Source organism: Penicilliopsis zonata, assembly GCF_001890105.1.
Source record: "Penicilliopsis zonata CBS 506.65 unplaced genomic scaffold ASPZOscaffold_7, whole genome shotgun sequence".
Classification (NCBI taxonomy): Eukaryota; Fungi; Ascomycota; class Eurotiomycetes; order Eurotiales; family Aspergillaceae; genus Penicilliopsis; species Penicilliopsis zonata.
Genome location: NW_019208917.1, coordinates 435,110 through 452,363, shown reverse-complemented (window position 1 = coordinate 452,363; position 17,254 = coordinate 435,110). Strand labels below are relative to the sequence as shown.

Below are 17,254 nucleotides of genomic sequence, written 5' to 3'. Positions count from 1 at the left end.
CTATCTTCTTTATCTACTTATATATCTTAATAATATAAGGCTAAATAATTAGTAAGTAATTAATAAAATTTATTAAGTACTTAATAAGTACTTATCTTTTTACTTTTATTTAAAGGAAGAGCTAAAAGTAGATTATTTTTACTTACTTTCTTTTTAGAAAAGTATATCTTAATAGCTATTTTAGCTATAGATATAGCTACTACTTTTTTAGCTTTACTTTTAGTCTCCTTTTTAATAAAGAGATCTTTATACTACTTTAAGTAGTTAAGAAGTAGTTAATAAGTAGTTAAGAAATATTTTTATACTTTACTTATTAATAGCTATATTTACTTTTTTTTAAGAGACTTAACTACTAGAGCTAATATTTAACTCCTAATTCTTATATCTAAGAATATACTAATATAGATTATTAGTAGAGGAGAATATATACTAAATAGTTAATAAATAGTTAATAAGTATTTAAAAAGTACTTTAGAAGTACTTATAGTTTAATATAAGTATTTAGATATATAGTAGTAGACTTTATTATAATAGATTTTAATATAGTCCTTATTATCCTAAAAGTACTTTATAAGTACTTATTAAGTAATTAAAAAGTACTTATTTAAGCTTTTTACTAATATATCTTTTTAAACTTAAGAAGCTTAAGTTTCCTATCTCTTATATTCTTAATATATTACTTATATCACTTTTATTCTATTATATATATTAGTATTATTCCTTTTATACTTCTTAATTAGTTAATAAGTACTTATATTATCCTTAATAAGAGCTATAAGGAAAAGTAATCTAATTAGTTAATAAGTACTTATTAATAATTAAGATTTAGATAAGAAAAAAATATAAGTAGTTATTAAGTTATAAGATAGTAGTAAAAAAGTAATTAAGCTAAGGCGCCCTATAAACTATTTATACCCTAAATATAGCTTACTTACTCTTACTTAACTATTAGCATCTTAGCACAGGGCGCCTTGGCTTTTTTGAGGGGCGCCTGACCTGTAACCTGCCATGACAGCTGTCAGGCGAGTATCCCAACCGGATACTCATGGGACTATCAACAGCATATTTATAGAGAGACGTAAGATGTCCATACTTTATGAAATACTACAAAAAATACTGTATCACTATAACATAAAATCCTCAACTCAATCAATGGCCAAGTATAAAAAAACATACAACAGTAGGGATTCGCTGGTGGTCACCCACCCAACTACTAACCTACCGGCGTGTGGCTTGAGTACGGCTGAGCGGACGGGAAGCCCTATTTTCCACACCCTGTGGTCGTATGTACCATCAGTATAGGAATGGAGGGTTATATAGTGTGTCCTCTATTAATACTGGAGTCTACGCCTGTAAAGGTGAGGAGCTAGAGTCTTCCGTTCCTACTTTACCCCCCAATTGAGATGAGATGGAACATATTACAGCTAATGCAACATGCCTGTATGGCAAACTATAAGAATCGCTTAGTATTAATCTATAGCTAGCCACTACTTCATATAGTATTTACATCTTCTATAAAGAATAGCTACAAATACATTCTTCAATTATATTATCAGTAATAGTATGCTGTACGCATGAATGTCTGACAGGGCTGTCACCTGTTAATCAGTCTCAATTTACTATATAGGTACTAGTATCAGCGAAGTGAATCTCGACGGTCCTTATATATATACTGTCAGTATACAGAAATATAGTACAAGACATGAATGACCATACGGCGGAGTGTACAACGTAGTATACCAAGGCGCATGCTTATACAGACCAAGGACCGTTTATGGGCCTTGAACCTCACTAATTCATGCATTATTCACCCTTGGTCGGTTGAATAGGGTGATAAATTAGGCCTCCCCAGAGCGCGCCCTGTGGACTCTCTTCGTAGAATCAATGTCTTGAAGAGGACATACCAGAATCTACATGTGGAAGATCAGTAGCACTACTATTATTTTTATCTATATTACATACCTTAATACCAGTGTATATTAAGATCGTAGACTATTTAGAGAGATATTAGTACCTTATAACCAGAGAAAAGAATGGCAGAGAAATATATCTACAAGCCACTGCTGCCTGGGATCTTGATGTCAGGCGGATGTAATGAAAAAAGAAAAATTTGGGTTTTGGGTTTTCTGCTCTCACTTTGCTCTTTGGCCTAACATATCCGTCGCGCCTGCCAGCTCTGCTATCTTCATCCTCTGTCCGTCAGCACTCTCTTGCCTTTTCATCTGCTGCCAGATGCCAGTTCTCTCTACACATTTACCTCATCAGTTCTTTAACCCTCCCTTACGAGCACGAAAATGAGTCTTGAAGACGCCGACTTCCGCGAGCGGGTGGCTCTGATAGAGCAACTCCAGGAGCTCGTCAACACGAAGCGTGATTTTGCGGTTGAAATCGACCCCCAATGCTGGGCTCCGATGTGGTTCGCCGATCTCGAAGTTCTCCGTGAAGTCATCGCCTTGCCTCTACTAGCAGCGAATACCTGGGTTGAGACGCCCGGCTTTGATTTCGCCAAGTTCTGTGAGACACCATTTCGAGTCTGCCCTGGATCGCTCAGCGACTAATCATTCTAGGGACCAACCGTAAGCGCGTCAAAGGGATTCCTACCAGCGGAGCCTCAACCCCAGCCAAGCGCCGGATATCTGGAGAAGTCGTCGATGAGGAGAGTAGCCAGAAACGGTCCCAGGAGGCCATCACCAAGGTCAGTACTCTGGTTTGATCTCCAGTATAACTCTGCTTGACATGAACTGATTCATTGCCTGCCTAGTGCCGTGAACGGGATGAGCAATCGTGCGTTATCACCCACGCCGATGGACCCATCAGCGCCGCCCACATTTTCCCATATAGTCTTGGATCGAGCGCCACGGCTTTGGACAAACTCTGGGCTTCCCTCAGGCATTATTGGACCGAGGAGCGGGTGGACAAGTGGCGCCAGGCCCTCAGTGAAGACAACGGCACTGAAAAGTGCCAGAACCTTCTCTCACTCTCACCCTCGGCCCATAAATACTGGGATGAGTGCCTCTTCGCACTCAAGCCGCGCGCCCCCGCGCCAGATGGCAAGAGTATGGAGGTGGAGTTTCACTGGCTGCCCCTGCGTAAGAAGCAGGATGTCCCAAAGTGCCTGCTTCTGACTGAGCAGCCGGAGCTCCCAGCTGGCATGTCACATACTGCACAACGTGTAAAGCTCTTTGATTGTGAGACGGACAAGTCAATCAAATCTGGTGATATCATCACTCTTCGCACAGAGTCCCCGGAGACACACCCGCTACCCTCATATGAACTGCTAAATCTCCAGTGGTACCTACACCGCATCGCGGCTCTTCGTGGAGCGGCCGGCAACCAAGATGACGATGACGATGACGATGACGACGATGACGATGACGAGTTTGAATCAGAGGAGGAGGAGAACGAGGAGGAGCTGCATGGATCTTTGAGAGACCTGGGTTGGATGCTCCCGGCCACCATCTCGTCCCCCCAACACCGCCTTCGTGAGAACATTGCGCACGCGCGGCCTACAGCCACCAATGATACCGACGATAAACAGGCCTCAACTGAGCCGCAGACGTTTGAGGACCTTCCTATCCTCGGAGAACGTTCTGGAAACATCCGCCGCCAGCGGTGAGATATTGGACAGAGGTCTCTGGACTTTCTTCCGGTTCGCTTGTTTACTTTTCTACTCATCGACTGTGCTGCCGCTTCTGTTGTTTCTGTGACTTCCTATTGTCAACCGAAATTCCCTTTGCGATTCTAGAAATGTTTACTGTGGCCGAATCAACTGTCTCCTATCAATTATCAAGGCCTGACAAATATTAGATTATCACACCATGTCAGCCACAATGTAGTTAATCATTTACTAGGATAGATTTGTAAAGTATCGTGTCCACTGTTTTCCACTCTCTGTGGTAGCAGGTCCCAATTCCTGTAGACGAGGAATTACCTAGGAATGGATTATACTGGTATTGAAGGGGATGCCACTCTGAGATCTATGAGCATGAGCGGTCCGTAAATTATAGCGTAGAGTCGCCATATCTAGGAATATGAATTATGTTAGAGGTGCCTGCCTAGTTAGGCTTAGCGTCATCCTGCTTGCCTTTTCTCTCTCGCCTGCGCGCATCCTAAATAGCTTCACCACACATATATATATTTACTACACTTATCTCTTGCGCCTTCTCCAGCCCTTCCGTGCCAACAAATTATATTCTCGTCTTTATCCTGAGGGCGTGTAGCGATAGCATGTTGTCGGGCCCTGCCTAGTTGGGTTTAGCGTCCCGAGCAGTGACGCGACTTCCTTCATCGCGACTTCATCGCGAGCATCCTGAACGGCATGCCTCCTTCCGCTCCGCACTACTTACTCCCTACTGGGCCAACGCACCAGCTGGTGGGTACCCCAGAGAAACCGATCGCAAAGTCAAGCCTCGTTACTTCCCTGAAGTTGATCTAGAAGTAGTCAGGAAATACGTATGGTATCCCCAGCTTGATCGAATGGAGAACGAGGGCTAACATGTGTCTAAAATAGATTCAAGACGTTGAACCGATCGAACAAATATACAAGCCCAGGGATGACGAGCTAAAAGATGACGTGCCCATGAAGGATGAACATTCTGATATCACGGGCCAAATACTTCGCTCCAATGCCTTTGCATGGCGGAGCAGACAACTGGCAGGCATGGACTACTTTCTCCTGGACGACCATGTGTGAAATTTGGAACGCCATCGCAGCTGTTAGTAAGCTCCTTGACTGGGGTCAGAAAGTGCAACGGAAGCGAAGACAAGACCAGGATATATGGTACTCAAGATGGGCAAGCCTTGCACGAAGCGACGAGCCTAGCAAGGTCAAGCGAGAGATTATTCAACGATTTACGACGGTCAACGGTGACACCAGAGAGCGAATGCTCGCAGTCACCCGCTCTCTTCGAGAAACAAGATTTGCCTTCCACTCCCGAGACACGGCCTTGTTGTAAACTATCGTGGATAGACTTGTTGACATGAACAACCCGCGATGGCGCAACACAATGTAGGTCCAAAAAGGTTTGCTGTATATGGACGAGAATGCAAGGCGCATCTTGGACAAAAACATGCCCGGCAATGGGCTGTTTCCCGGGCAGATTAGTGATGGCACTTTTCCGCCTGAAGACAGTGCTTATGACTTTAACTATCTTTCACATGTTACCTTTGAGATGCCCTATCTCTGTTTTAACTTAGATATAATGCAGGGGCCGTCAATCAAAGAATTCAAAGTTAATACTATAGCATTAGATGGAACATCATTATTTAGCAACCACATTAATATGGAGAACATCATCAGCTTGAAGGATAAATAGCTTCATAATTATCCAGTATTATCTTTAATCCATATTACGTACCTTAATACCAGTATATATTAATAACCCAGACTATTTAGATAGAATATATTGCTAGTGATAAAGACTGAAATATCTTAGGAAATAGGTAGTGACTGCCATTAAAGACTTAGAATCCGGGAAGCCTGTTCCCACACTTGTGTTTGCATATAGGAGACGGAGAGGAAGAAAGGATAGATTTTCTGATCTTGATGTCTTAAATCCAATTCTATCTTTTATGGCCTGACTGTTGATCCAAAATGAGAATAGGCTTGAAATATGAATGAGATGTAATTTTTCAAGCTTCAATTATCATTCCAATAGCCTTAACTATGGGAATACACTATAGAATTAGCCATGGAAAAATGCATTAGCAGGAATCTTGAAGTCATAAAATAAGAGATAAATATAAGCACTTCGTAGTAGCTCAGTGGTCTAGTCCCTGGTTTTTGAATCCATGCTACTTGATTATATCTCTACCTCTCAAAAAAAGGCTTTTCATCCTGCAAATTCATTATTACGCATTTCTTATGACAATTTAAGAATTTATAGTTGGTCCTCCATATATTTACCACTCATTATGTCCGAGGTAGAACACTACTCTCCACAACCACTGCGAGATGCTGTAAACTGGATAACCAGTGATGGCAAAAGGGGATGGACCTTTACCAGCCGGGTTGTACGTTATTCTTTTTCTTCATACTATCTATGACTGACTCGATCATGATGGCCAGAATGAGGGATGTCCTTGCGGGCGGTCCCGGCTTTACTGTCCGGCATGACTGGGATGATGTTGCCCGTAGATAGCATGTCAATGCCATGCGTTGAGATAACTTTGGGGTTGACAGCAGGCTATACAGCTGGGACTAAAACCCCCGGTTCAGCACAGAGCAGGCGATTCAGCGATACTATACGCTGGTAAACCATATTAACAAGCATAGAGACACGAGCGCTACCCAGTGATCTATGAATCTAAATATTTGAACTAACTTACCTGCCAATCTTACTATATTCTATTATATTATAGACTATATTTATCATAAAAGTATTCTAGTTAGTTTAATATAATCCTATTATTAGCTCTATACCCCACCTCTCATGGACAGTTTCCTTTATGTTATATTTTGTCCCAGCCACTGTTCCCCTGTTGAAGGACCCTTTTAAAATCACAACTTTCTAAGCACATCCATTCACCATAAAGAACCTATTCCCTGAAGACGAAAGGGAGCTACCGCTTGCAGAGGAAATCCTAGAGGTGAAGCCAGATGGAATGGAGAACAATGAGGCTACAGCCTTCGCCGACTTTATGAGCCTTATTTTTCGTTTCGAGCCGTCTGAGCGGAGCTCTACACAGGAGCTTCTTCAACATCGATGGGTTACCGACTGGAAGAATGACTAAGAGCTAGTATATGTATATGGCTTGAAAGAGACCAGTCTATGTTCATTACCTTCTTCTGTTTCATTGAACAAGACTTTTTGCTATAACTTTTTCAATAGATACATGAGACTATGAGGAACCTATTCTCTATAGATACACTTCTTCTCTTTCCTATACAATATTGATTCAAATGCTTAATCAAGCAGTACTATTATATTAGTACCACACAGTTGCAAATACCCTTTTCATCACACTGTACTCAACATAAAAAGGCGGGATAAACCTTTCCACCATGCGGTCCCATGAAGCTCTCCAGGCTGCATTAAACATGGCCCGGTAGAACTCCCAATACTCGGGCCAAAACCCAGCCAGACCCCAGTCCAAGAGAACAAGCGTGCCATCAGGCCGAACAATGATATTCCCCGGATGCATATCTGCGTGTGTGAACACAATCTTGTGGTTTTGGAGGCCCCGGACGGTTTGGTACAGCGTGTACTCGGCGTTGAAAAAGAGCGATTCAGCGTCATGTTCACGCTCCAGCAGTGCCGGGGGCAGTCGATCTCGCAAGGCTTGAATGATCCCTTCGTTGAAGCCCTCTTCGGATGGGTATGGGCCGTAGCTGTACCGAGTATAGTCGCCGTATCCGGCCTCAAAGATGCCATCTCGACAGGGCGATCCGTCAAGCGTCCCGATGAAATCGCCTGGAATCTCCCGCATCTGGTTCACGTAGTCCCGTAGACTCTCCAGGATGCGATTGTGCTCCGTTGTCGACACACGGTCCCAGTATTGCGCGAGTGGCTCGCCCGCTTCATATGTCATGACAATGTGTCCCACCCCGTCAAGAATGTATGCACTGAGAAGTCGAGGCACTGCAATGGTCGTACGGGTAGATGCCATATGCATCGCCTCAGCTTCACCAAGACCAACACCGTGCCCGAATTTCACGACTGTGTCTGAATCTGCAAAGACAACTCGCGCGCCCATCTTGTCGGGACAAAGAGGTTGTGCCGTTTCCAGGTCGTCGGGATCGAGTATGATGGATGGAGGCCCGATGGTTTCCGAGTAGATCAAGCGCAGTTTTGGCTCCTCTGTTTCCACGACTTTGGGACAGTTGATAGCGGGCGTTGTGGTTTCTTTTTCGACTTCAGGCTTCTCAATGTCGGTACTCGCTGCCGTACTGATATCTGGCTTGTTTCCTTTCACGTTCTTTGCCAGGCAGTCATGAAGCTTCAACGATTCGCCTGTACCGCCATATCGAGGTGGAAGTTGTGAGCCAAGGTATTGGCCAAGGTCTACTGGATTCTTCAACAGCACCGTATCCCTCAATAGAGCTTCACTGATATCCATATATGCGAGGTATTCGCCACAAGGGTTGATAATGTATGCCTTTGCCAGAATATTGGGATAGTGATTTCGAATCAACCTCACCAAGTCTTCGAGTGCCTTGCGGAGCATCCCCTGGAAGGATTGTGGTTTTTTCCTGGTATTAGGGAAAGAATGCCTCTTGAATTCAATCACACAGCAAGCCGGACGGCCATGTAGATCCTGCATCAGGAGCGTAGAGAGCTTTTCCATGACAGCAAGACCCAGGTTCACCAATCCTCTCGATGTCGCCAGGCTTTCATGTATTGGCAAGTATCCCTTCATAGTCATCTCGTCTAAGCTGACCCACAGCACGTATTGCCCATCATTGAAAGTGATATGGCACAGGTCCAATTCTGGAAGGATAGCTTTTGCTTCAGGAAGAACAGCACTCGGCTTAGAGAAGCATCGCCACTCTAGAGTTCTCTCGAGTGAGACCCTTGCCCTGGAGACCTGAAGGGCAGGGATTGCCGAATGGCTTTTGAGGAACTATTGATGATTAGCGATGAATTGCATTTATCCTCATAGTATACGACCTTTTCTAAAATGATCTTCACTGTCGGCCACTCCGCGTGCTTTAAATCCACGCCCCAAATATCAGTATGACGAGACTTTATCAAAATAGACGGCAGAGCATCTCTAAAACAACCAACTATAGAATCCGACTTCTCAACTGAAACAGACATTTCAATAAATAGAGGACGGAGCACTGTCAGAACCGTTGTCTCGATGTTCAGGCAGTGCGGGGCAAGTAGGAGTTGAATAGAGAGCCCAACAGGCAACAATCAAACTATGGGGGTTAGCGGCGTGATTTGGTATCATATATTATAATACATTCTCTTAAAATACTGCATTCAGAGTTTCTAATCGACAAATTAAAAGCTCAACCTTAACCCTAACCCTAACTCCAACCCTAACCTGCAACCAATCCACCAGCTTTCCTAGAGTTATAGGGCTCTTTTCTCTACCTAGGCAGGACAGTGTTTAGAGTAGCAAGGATAAAGGTTACATATAAAAGAGAAAAATGTCGAAGAAGTCGAAGACTCGATCTGAAATGCTAGCCGATCAGAGTAACCAGTCGGCCGGATCATGACAAGAAGTCTGGCATGCTGTCATCGTCTTTCAGGAAATCAAGAGCGGAAGTCGTAGATGATATTTCCGGTGGTGGTATTATAGTTATATTATTTGTGAATATATAAAGAAATACAGAGATATAGAGATTCATCTAAGGTAGTACATCTGGATGCCTAAACACTGGCTAAGAAATATCAATAAGGAACCATAGGAGAAAAGAAATACTCTCTTCAATCTAGACGGTCTATCATATATGTACGGACACATATATAAATGCTTGTCAAACAATGGCAGAAGTATGGTTTGAGGCCAATTGGAAGGGTGGATTTGATTCAATGGGACTTGGAATGTCCGCAGTATAGACTGCTGCAGTCGATCTGCTCTCGTCCAGCGAGGGTTGCCCGTCTGGCATTGCCGGCCACCGCGGCTGCTGGAACGATTCGCTCATCGCCACAGGCTGTGCGCTGCGTCCGAACCAGGGGAAATGGCTTATGGTGATGATTTTCTGTCCAAAGGAGATGGTGAGAGACCGCATGCAGGGAAGAGAGGCAGCCACGACAACCAGGCAGCACTCGACGAGCGTCCAGCGGACAAGAGGGACCAGGTTTGGGACTGAACTGCGGCTGTCGTACACGCGGTTGAGCTCGACTGTGCGTGCAATGGATGCGCCCATCGCGCTGCAAAAGACGTCGAGTCAGAAACGCCATCGCCACAGAAAAGCGAGAAACTCACAAGATGCCCAAGCTCAGCAGGACAATCAGGCTGATCTTCGTCCGCAGGCGAAGATGGATGTGCCAGATTTTCCAGATGGGAAAGACAGCAAGATACATGTCGGTGAAGCTGTTGAATGCTAGGACTATTAGACAAACCGGCGATCGAGCAAGAGGATGTCTTGTCTTACTGGTTTGTGCCGTCCCCCAATCCTGTTGTATATGAGCCGGCAGACAGCCGTGTGCTTCCGCCGAATCCCAGACGCCCTGTATGTTGGGACACTGGGCGAGGATCAGGATGACAGAAATGGAATTCACCAGGAGTTGCAGCACGGCAAACGTCCAGTACACGATTCGGCTGCGCCGGCTAAACACAATCCCCAGCATGTACAGGATGAACGACACCCGGGCCAGCGCCGTGGCGGGGATACAAAACACCTGGAACAACGTAAAGTACATCTGGGCCTGCACAGACGTTGCACTTGGAACGGACAGGCCGAATCCATAGTGGACGGCTACCGTCACCATGGCAGCCGACGCGACCAGCAGAATCTAGCCTGGGTTAAACATGAAGAAAGTACGTTTGATGAATGAAAGAGAAGCTCACCACTGCAGCAGCCATGACATAGTCGTCGCTTCGGATCTTGTGGATGCGGTACTTGGCGATGATCCGCAGCCCAAACACCAGCAGGCTGATTCCAACTGCAGCCCATGAGCCGTGAAGCAACGCAGCTTGACTGCCAGTAGTCGGCATGTCTTCTACATTAGTGAAGTGGAGGAAGATGGGCGATGGCAGAGGCTTGTCAGACACATTGCTGTCGTTGTCGCCGTCGCTGTCGTTGTCGTTGTCGTTGATGTTGCAGCAGGTGACATTCCAAGATCGACGACTCGACCGGATGTAGATGATGATGTCATGTGACTCAGCCGAGTCAGTTAAAAATAAAAATAACCCAAGTTTACTGTGAAGTTTATATAGACCCTACTAAGTTCTCTAGCCTATAACTAATGTAAACCATATACAAACTGTGCACACGGGCGAGCTGCGCAGGCTTGTATACCATATAAAATATCAATATTATAACCCTTAATATCACCCTATATATTATATTATATATTCTAGAAATCTCTATATAACTAATAGCTATCCAAACACTATTATATTATAATATATTAGTTAATATTCTTCATGAAAGTTGCTGGATATTAAAGGTGGTAATATATTTATTTTATATGGGCCTGCGCAGTTCATACATGGTTTACATTATAATTCAAATGGCCAAGTCCAGTCTTTAATTTTGATCTGTAGTAGTATCAGAACCAAAATAAATATATAATTAGTTAGACATTGATAATAGTAAAGCTTAGGTATGATAGCAAATCATAGAGAAGGTTTCCTAGGAGGAAGTCCTAGCTAGACTCCGTCGTCGAGTACAACGATCGCCCACAGCAAGTTTGAAATGAGTCATTTTGTAATTCTGGGTAGGTATGATTGTTATTACCAGCGCATACCAGGAGCATTCTCAGTAAATCAGGGTGATACTCACCTTGAAGGATCCCGACAGAGCCTCGATTTGGGACTTTGAACCCAGGTTGATATTTTCCCTGTCTTTCATTGGCCGACCTACCCAATCCAGCATCTTGTTTCTCAGAAAAGGGCGTATGGCATGGATCCCTTCCTGCCTCATGTTGACAATGAATCCTCGCAGTTGCCGACGATGGAGGTTGATTGTCTGTTGTCGGCCAGGCACACGATAGCCAACGAGGGTGTTTGGTGGTGTTTTGGGCCCAATATCCTTGTGGACCAGTTCAAAGCCGGCAATGTAGGTTGTGTCCGCCTCTGGGAGTATGGAGACTATAATCTTGACAACTGAACTGGAAAAGCGGACCTCTTGCGTGAAATGAGGATCATAATAATGCCATGTGGGTATACTCATCCCATATCTAGGCGTCTGCTCCCACTTAATCTTCTTCTTCGGGAGCATTCTTTTGCTGACCTTTGGCGCTCTTGTCATTGAATGTCTGTCTCGAATCCATGTGTTGACTATCCAATGTCTTCGTATCAGCCTCCAAGGAGCTTGATGATCATCAACATTATTTGTGCAGTGATATATTAGTCTCCAATCTGTGTGGCGATGATGTTCTAGTTGGCTATTAGCAAGATAGGCAAAAAAGCCACGCTCCTGGTCAATTAGAAATCTGGTCCGCCAAAAGGCATCCATTTCGAAAACGACAGCCATAGCCCTGGAACAAGAGCGGAGTGTAAGATAGTCTGTCGTTGATAGATAGACTGCAATTTCAACTCGTAGCTCCAAGGGCAAGCGGGAAAAACAATCATCTGGGGACAGTGTTTTCATATAGCCAGGGGCTGCTTGGCTTGGTGTTGGGAAGGGCTTATTGATCCCTGGGAGTTCAATGACGCTAGGGAACCGGTCAAGATTGAGATTTACTGGGCTGATATACCACTCATCTAGTTGAACCCGACATTAACACACGGTGGTTTCTCAATGGCCACAGGGGAGGGAACCAACCAATATATCTCAAAGAGAAAGGGATCTCCTTGAAAACCTTGAAAATCTTGTCAGGTCAGGGCTCTTCAGGGCTGAAGTGTTTAAGAAGACGACTCCAGCATAATGTGTGAATAACGTATGCAGTTGGTGGCCTCTGCCTGGCCTGCTGAAGCCATCTGTATGTATTTTGTGTACGTGGATAGGCATTTGTGGCGACGATATCGGATAGGTTAGCACCTCTGGGGGTCCTATATACTGATCTTCTGTCACTTATAGGCAATTTTAACTGTGGTCAATGGAAAGCTTACTTGCTCGGTACTCCGCCAGCCAAGGTTGCTCAGCAATAATATAGTATCCACAGGAGATACACCGGGCGCTCCCCATCTTGAATGATGAATAAGAAGAACCCAGGATGGGAAGTGCAATCATTATATCAACAAGTCACCGGCTCACAATTACATAATTTCAACTTTCGGCTTAGTCGCCTTTCATCCCATGTCACCTTGATCTGTTTCCATAGGAGAGGAGAAACGGAATCTGTCAGTACCTGGCTAAGCTTCAAAGACCATATACCTTTTCATCTCCATAGTATGATCAGACAAAATAATAGCCTTTAGGTCAGGTTCTGTTGGTGAAGAATTACAGAGACAGTGTGCACAAGGAACTTTACTAAGAGAGAGCATATTAATCATCCTAAATAAACTATAGAAAGGTCCTTGATATTCAAAACCTCAAATCACCAGGTGGAAGATTTTATTGTGTATCACTATAGATGAGTCAGGCAGAATGTCGCCGTATAAGGAAGGGGTCTCTTTTGGCTAACTATATCAAGCAGCATGACAAATCATCAGGGTCCTCTATATCAGACCTCTGTACGGAGTACAGAATACGGAGTACAGAATACGGAGTACGGAGTAACTCGGCATTGATCGACGATGATAACTGCCCTACAACTATCTATGCAGTCCAGAGCGAGCAATGCCGAGCCTCGTGGCGTACTTGCATCGTCTATACCCTGCCTGCAAAAAGCAAAAGAACTCTGCAGATGTCTGCATCCTTTGATGATCGCCCTTTTGATTTTCCTTTCGCTTCACCGCAAGTGTCGATCAAGACGTACGAGGGAAGCGGTGAAACCTGGATATAGTTATATCTAGAACGGCCTACCAAGTTATTTGTCAACTTGTACAGATTATGTACTCTGTAGGGAGCAGATATATATAAGATGGTATATATGTGTTCATAAAATAATGTGCGAGATAATCTGCTGTATCACTCTGCCAGCTGGTCCCAGGTCCAATCCAGACAGTCATGTGACTCCATATACCCTAACCAGCAATTCCAAATAGGAAACCGTCTGCATATGACAGACGAAAAGATCCAAATAATTTATTTGATATCAAAGTAGATCGGCTGCAGCCATCAAATATTCCTTCTTCTTCCCGTTTACTGTCTACTGTCTACTGTCTACTGTCTACCTCAACATGCCCAACGTCGGCCGTCCCAGTCGCGATTGTCAGTCCTGTCGACAGCGACGCATCAAGGTTCTCTTCCTTTCCTTCATATCTACTGATACAGGGCACGTCTAATGTCTGATTCAGTGCGATCTACTAAGGCCACATTGCGGCCAGTGTCTGCGTAAAGGACGCCTCTGTCCAGGATATCGCGATGAGCTGCTGGCGATGCACTTCCGCCTGGACATCACAGTCTCTACTACATCACAAAGACATAGAAACAGGTATGAGTCTATTCTTCTGACGCTTTATTATCAATCCACTGACCTAATGGCCTCCTCCCTAGACCCGAACGTCCCCTCCCCGACCCATACGTATACGGCGACGCCAACATCGTCGATCACTGTAATCTTTCCCTTCTTCTCACTCTCAAGACAGTCTAACAGACCTAGTGATAAGACAGGTTCTTCCTGCTATCCGCATGGCGCCTCACTGGATCCGAGAATGCTGTCTGGCGTTTGTCAGCGCCTCGCCTAGCCCGCTGGTCCTACATTCAATCCATTATGCCACTGCTTCTCATTACCGCAAGTGCCGCCAGCAGCAATCCCCCAGCATTGAAGAGTTGCATCACCGAGGCCATGTGCTGCACCGCATGCGTGAGGCCTTTAACCTGTCTGACATGCGGCCGATCTTTGATGAGGTTCTGCTTGCTGCCTTTGTACTGGCCGTCCATGACGCCCATAGCGGCTTCCAAACCCGCGATCCGAGCCCTTTCAAGCCGTTATTCCCTTCGCTGCAGGCACTGGATTTACATGGCGGCCAGTCGTATCATCCGCAACACTGGACGGCAGTCGAGCATCTCCTGGCCCGCCGGGGCTCCTTTACCCATATCAAGATATTTGCCCTGCCATGGTGGCTGTCATAGTGAGTTGCAGTGGCTTTTCAAATACACCTTCTAATTGCATTATCATTTATTCTGATTCCCTGACTGACCTTCACTCATTGCTAGTGTCTATCTTAAACGGGCTGTTGCTACATGCACACCACCCCTTCTCCCCCTACTCACCTCCGAGGGAGAACTGTTGGATGACATTTCACCCGCGGCGATGCTGGGCAAGATTCCTCTTCAAATCAGCGGCTTCCACTGTCTGACAGATGTATCTATTCCCCCCGCGCGGATCCGCCCGTTATGCCAGTTGACAGAGCTGGCAGACGCCATGGCCCAGATCACAACCCCCCGGTCGGCAGGGATGATGGACCGTCTGGGCGATGCCCGCAATGTCGTCCAGCACGGCCTGTTGAGCATGCCAAAGGGACAGCACCAGACGGAAGCCTCATCTCTACGCGACTCCCCCCCGACCCTTCCTCCAGGCCACGCCTGTCATGTCTACGACGCATGCCGACTGGCAGCCCTCCTCTTCAGCACGCACGTTACCTTTCCGTATCCCCAAACCTGTGGCATTCGGGCGATGCTTGTTCCGCAGCTGTTATCTGCTCTGATGCAATTGGAAAACGACTGTTTTTATTCCTCGCCGAACATCATGCGTGCTCTGCTCTGGTGCGCAACTGTAGGCGGGGTTACTGCTGCCACCACCCGCAGCTGGTTCATCACTTATCTCGCTCGGCTCTCGACTCTGCTCGACATCCAGTCCTACGATGAGGTCAACAGCGCCCTGCGGCCCTTTGCATGGATTGATGCGGCCTGTGATGATGCGGGCCAGCAGCTGTGGAGAGATGTTTCAGCCCACGTCCTTGTAGATGAATTCACTGGCTGAGGTCTAACCTTTATATTACTAGTATTCATTCTAATAAAGAGTATAAATATAAAGCTTACAGCTTAATCTATGCTGTTGGCAAAGGTCTTAAATAGATAATAATTAATATTTATGATAATCCTTTTATAATCCTGATAATACCTTCTAGCTATATCTTGAAATGACCTTTCATCATTTCTATTGTAGAGATATATTAATTATCATCTATTTAGTGACTATTCATATATCTTATTATAGGAGAGCTCTGTGACAGACCTTCAGCCATTTTTGTCGAATTTTTGCTCTCCAATTTTCTACTATGGCTATATACCTAGACCTTCTAGATCTCATTTGAGCTGAGGCTTCTGCTAGAGCCAGGTGTGCTTTCCCAGGTGGAATATTCACAATAGAGTGAATCACAGACCCTCTGCAGAAGGTCTAGGTTTTATATCTATAGTTGAAAGCCGAGAATCAGCTTCTGCATTCACTATTGCGACTGGCGCAAGAATCTCCTTGAATTCCGAATTTCAATAATATGATATCTATGGAGCCTTTTCATAGGAAACCTCGAAATTGGTTGTTGTATGGATTTCCGGCGTGTCAGGGCCGTCGAGGATCATCTCCTCGCTCGTGGCGTCCTCCCGGCCCTGAACTTTGGCCGAGGAGGTATATCTGAACCCGCTGGCCAGGCTCTGTAAGGCGTGGTTGTTGCCGGAGCGTTGTCCATACCCGGTCCCAGTCTGATACCTGTCTGTCGTCCTTTGGCGGGAACGGTCAAACACACTGGGAAAGAAACGGACGAGGTATTGTTTCAGCATGGGGAGGCAGGCGCAGATGATGCCCGTGTTGGCTTCGATGAGCGTCCAGACCGAGCGGGGGAGAAAGTCATCTAATGGGTTAGAATAGAGAAGGATGGAAGAGAAACAAGACGTACAGCTCTCATCGTAGGTTTGGGAAGAGGTCTGGATCACGGCAACGGTACGGATGATGCTTGCTGTACACACACTGAAGAGTGAGACGGCATTCCACATGGAAGACGCAAAAGGGGACGTACAAAGCTCCCAACGCAAAGACGAAGAGCAAGGCCAGCTTGTCTCTGGGTTTCAGCTGTAACTGCAACACCGGGTAGATGGGCAGGAAGAAGATGACCACGTCACCCAGAGTGTCGGTGGCGGCAAAGGTGTACCACCAGACGTTCTTGTTGATGCACGTCTTGTCCGTGATGGCTGCGTTCCACGAGGCCGCCATGGGGGAGCACTGGAAGAGGGTGACCATGATGGTGGCAAAGGTCCAGCACGCAATCACCGCGATCAACCCGAAGCAGACACGCTTGAAGGTCGGGGTGATGAAGATGCGCAGGTAGAGGCACACGATGGACATTTTGGTGAAGCCGAGCACCATTTTATAGGGAACTTGCGCGATATAGAACCACTTGGCTCGTTAGCAGGACCAATGCCACGGGATCCATCAAGACTCGATGCCGTACAAGGAATGCGTGGTATTTCTCTTCCGTCGTCAGACTATTCATCCGTTTTCCGTATCCATTTGCGACGGCTATTCTTGTTAGTGATCATCGTGAGGGGGGGGGAAGAAGCTACCTAGATCAATCGCGATGGTGAGAAAGATGGAGAATGTCTACAGGTTAGTTGAATCCTTGCAAGACATCCAAAAAAAAAAAAAAAAAA

At 45.5% G+C, this 17,254-nt stretch overlaps 6 protein-coding genes across 6 annotated transcripts in view; 3 read left to right on the top strand and 3 right to left on the bottom strand.

Moving 5' to 3' along the window:
* The first annotated feature begins 2,164 nt into the window (after positions 1-2,164).
* Positions 2,165-3,821, top strand: ASPZODRAFT_117057 (hypothetical protein). The gene is made up of 3 exons (XM_022721160.1): positions 2,165-2,514; positions 2,568-2,695; positions 2,762-3,821. Exons 1-3 carry the CDS (start codon positions 2,295-2,297, stop codon positions 3,614-3,616), a joined length of 1,203 nt encoding a protein of 400 aa, XP_022581015.1. The 5' UTR covers positions 2,165-2,294; the 3' UTR covers positions 3,617-3,821.
* Positions 3,822-4,553: 732 nt separating this feature from the next.
* ASPZODRAFT_132580 (hypothetical protein) lies at positions 4,554-5,078 on the top strand. Its single transcript, XM_022723059.1, has one exon. It carries the CDS (start codon positions 4,587-4,589, stop codon positions 4,953-4,955), a length of 369 nt encoding a protein of 122 aa, XP_022581014.1. The 5' UTR covers positions 4,554-4,586; the 3' UTR covers positions 4,956-5,078.
* A 1,849-nt stretch (positions 5,079-6,927) lies between these two features.
* Positions 6,928-8,759, bottom strand: ASPZODRAFT_152010 (hypothetical protein; the record flags this gene model as incomplete). Its single annotated transcript, XM_022725804.1, has 2 exons — positions 6,928-8,562; positions 8,610-8,759. The coding sequence occupies 2 exons, from the start codon at positions 8,757-8,759 to the stop codon at positions 6,928-6,930; spliced, it is 1,785 nt and encodes a 594-aa protein (XP_022581013.1).
* Positions 8,760-9,237: 478 nt separating this feature from the next.
* ASPZODRAFT_96773 (hypothetical protein) lies at positions 9,238-10,703 on the bottom strand. The gene is made up of 4 exons (XM_022730538.1): positions 10,465-10,703; positions 10,049-10,409; positions 9,880-9,997; positions 9,238-9,824 (listed from the first exon to the last, which is right to left on the bottom strand). Exons 1-4 carry the CDS (start codon positions 10,609-10,611, stop codon positions 9,428-9,430), a joined length of 1,023 nt encoding a protein of 340 aa, XP_022581012.1. The 5' UTR covers positions 10,612-10,703; the 3' UTR covers positions 9,238-9,427.
* A 2,933-nt stretch (positions 10,704-13,636) lies between these two features.
* On the top strand, positions 13,637-15,590 carry ASPZODRAFT_25599 (hypothetical protein; the record flags this gene model as incomplete). The annotated part of the gene is made up of 5 exons (XM_022728011.1): positions 13,637-13,905; positions 13,963-14,099; positions 14,162-14,220; positions 14,268-14,739; positions 14,825-15,590. The coding sequence occupies exons 1-5, from the start codon at positions 13,846-13,848 to the stop codon at positions 15,588-15,590; spliced, it is 1,494 nt and encodes a 497-aa protein (XP_022581011.1). The 5' UTR covers positions 13,637-13,845.
* Positions 15,591-16,038: 448 nt separating this feature from the next.
* Positions 16,039-17,254, bottom strand: part of ASPZODRAFT_132578 (hypothetical protein) — a 1,581-nt gene continuing 365 nt past the window's right edge. Inside the window, exons 2-6 of the mRNA XM_022723058.1 lie at positions 17,168-17,204; positions 17,056-17,123; positions 16,624-17,000; positions 16,504-16,574; positions 16,039-16,458 (exon numbers count right to left, since the gene is read on the bottom strand). Coding sequence (XP_022581010.1) covers positions 16,112-16,458; positions 16,504-16,574; positions 16,624-17,000; positions 17,056-17,123; positions 17,168-17,204 — 900 coding nt within the window. The 3' untranslated portion in view covers positions 16,039-16,111. The remainder of the gene's footprint in view (positions 16,459-16,503; positions 16,575-16,623; positions 17,001-17,055; positions 17,124-17,167; positions 17,205-17,254) is intronic.

Excerpts from the sequence above, each read along its gene's own strand:
- ASPZODRAFT_117057 (XM_022721160.1), top strand. The coding sequence starts at position 2,295 with ATGAGTCTTGAAGACGCCGACTTCCGCGAGCGGGTGGCTCTGATAGAG. Across the intron at positions 2,515-2,567 it reads CTTTGATTTCGCCAAGTTCT|GGACCAACCGTAAGCGCGTC; the intron begins GTGAGACACCAT and ends TAATCATTCTAG. Across the intron at positions 2,696-2,761 it reads CCCAGGAGGCCATCACCAAG|TGCCGTGAACGGGATGAGCA; the intron begins GTCAGTACTCTG and ends TTGCCTGCCTAG.
- ASPZODRAFT_132580 (XM_022723059.1), top strand. The coding sequence starts at position 4,587 with ATGAACATTCTGATATCACGGGCCAAATACTTCGCTCCAATGCCTTTG.
- ASPZODRAFT_96773 (XM_022730538.1), bottom strand. The coding sequence starts at position 10,611 with ATGCCGACTACTGGCAGTCAAGCTGCGTTGCTTCACGGCTCATGGGCT. Across the intron at positions 10,410-10,464 it reads ATGTCATGGCTGCTGCAGTG|ATTCTGCTGGTCGCGTCGGC; the intron begins GTGAGCTTCTCT and ends AACCCAGGCTAG. Across the intron at positions 9,825-9,879 it reads CTGCTGAGCTTGGGCATCTT|CGCGATGGGCGCATCCATTG; the intron begins GTGAGTTTCTCG and ends CGTCTTTTGCAG.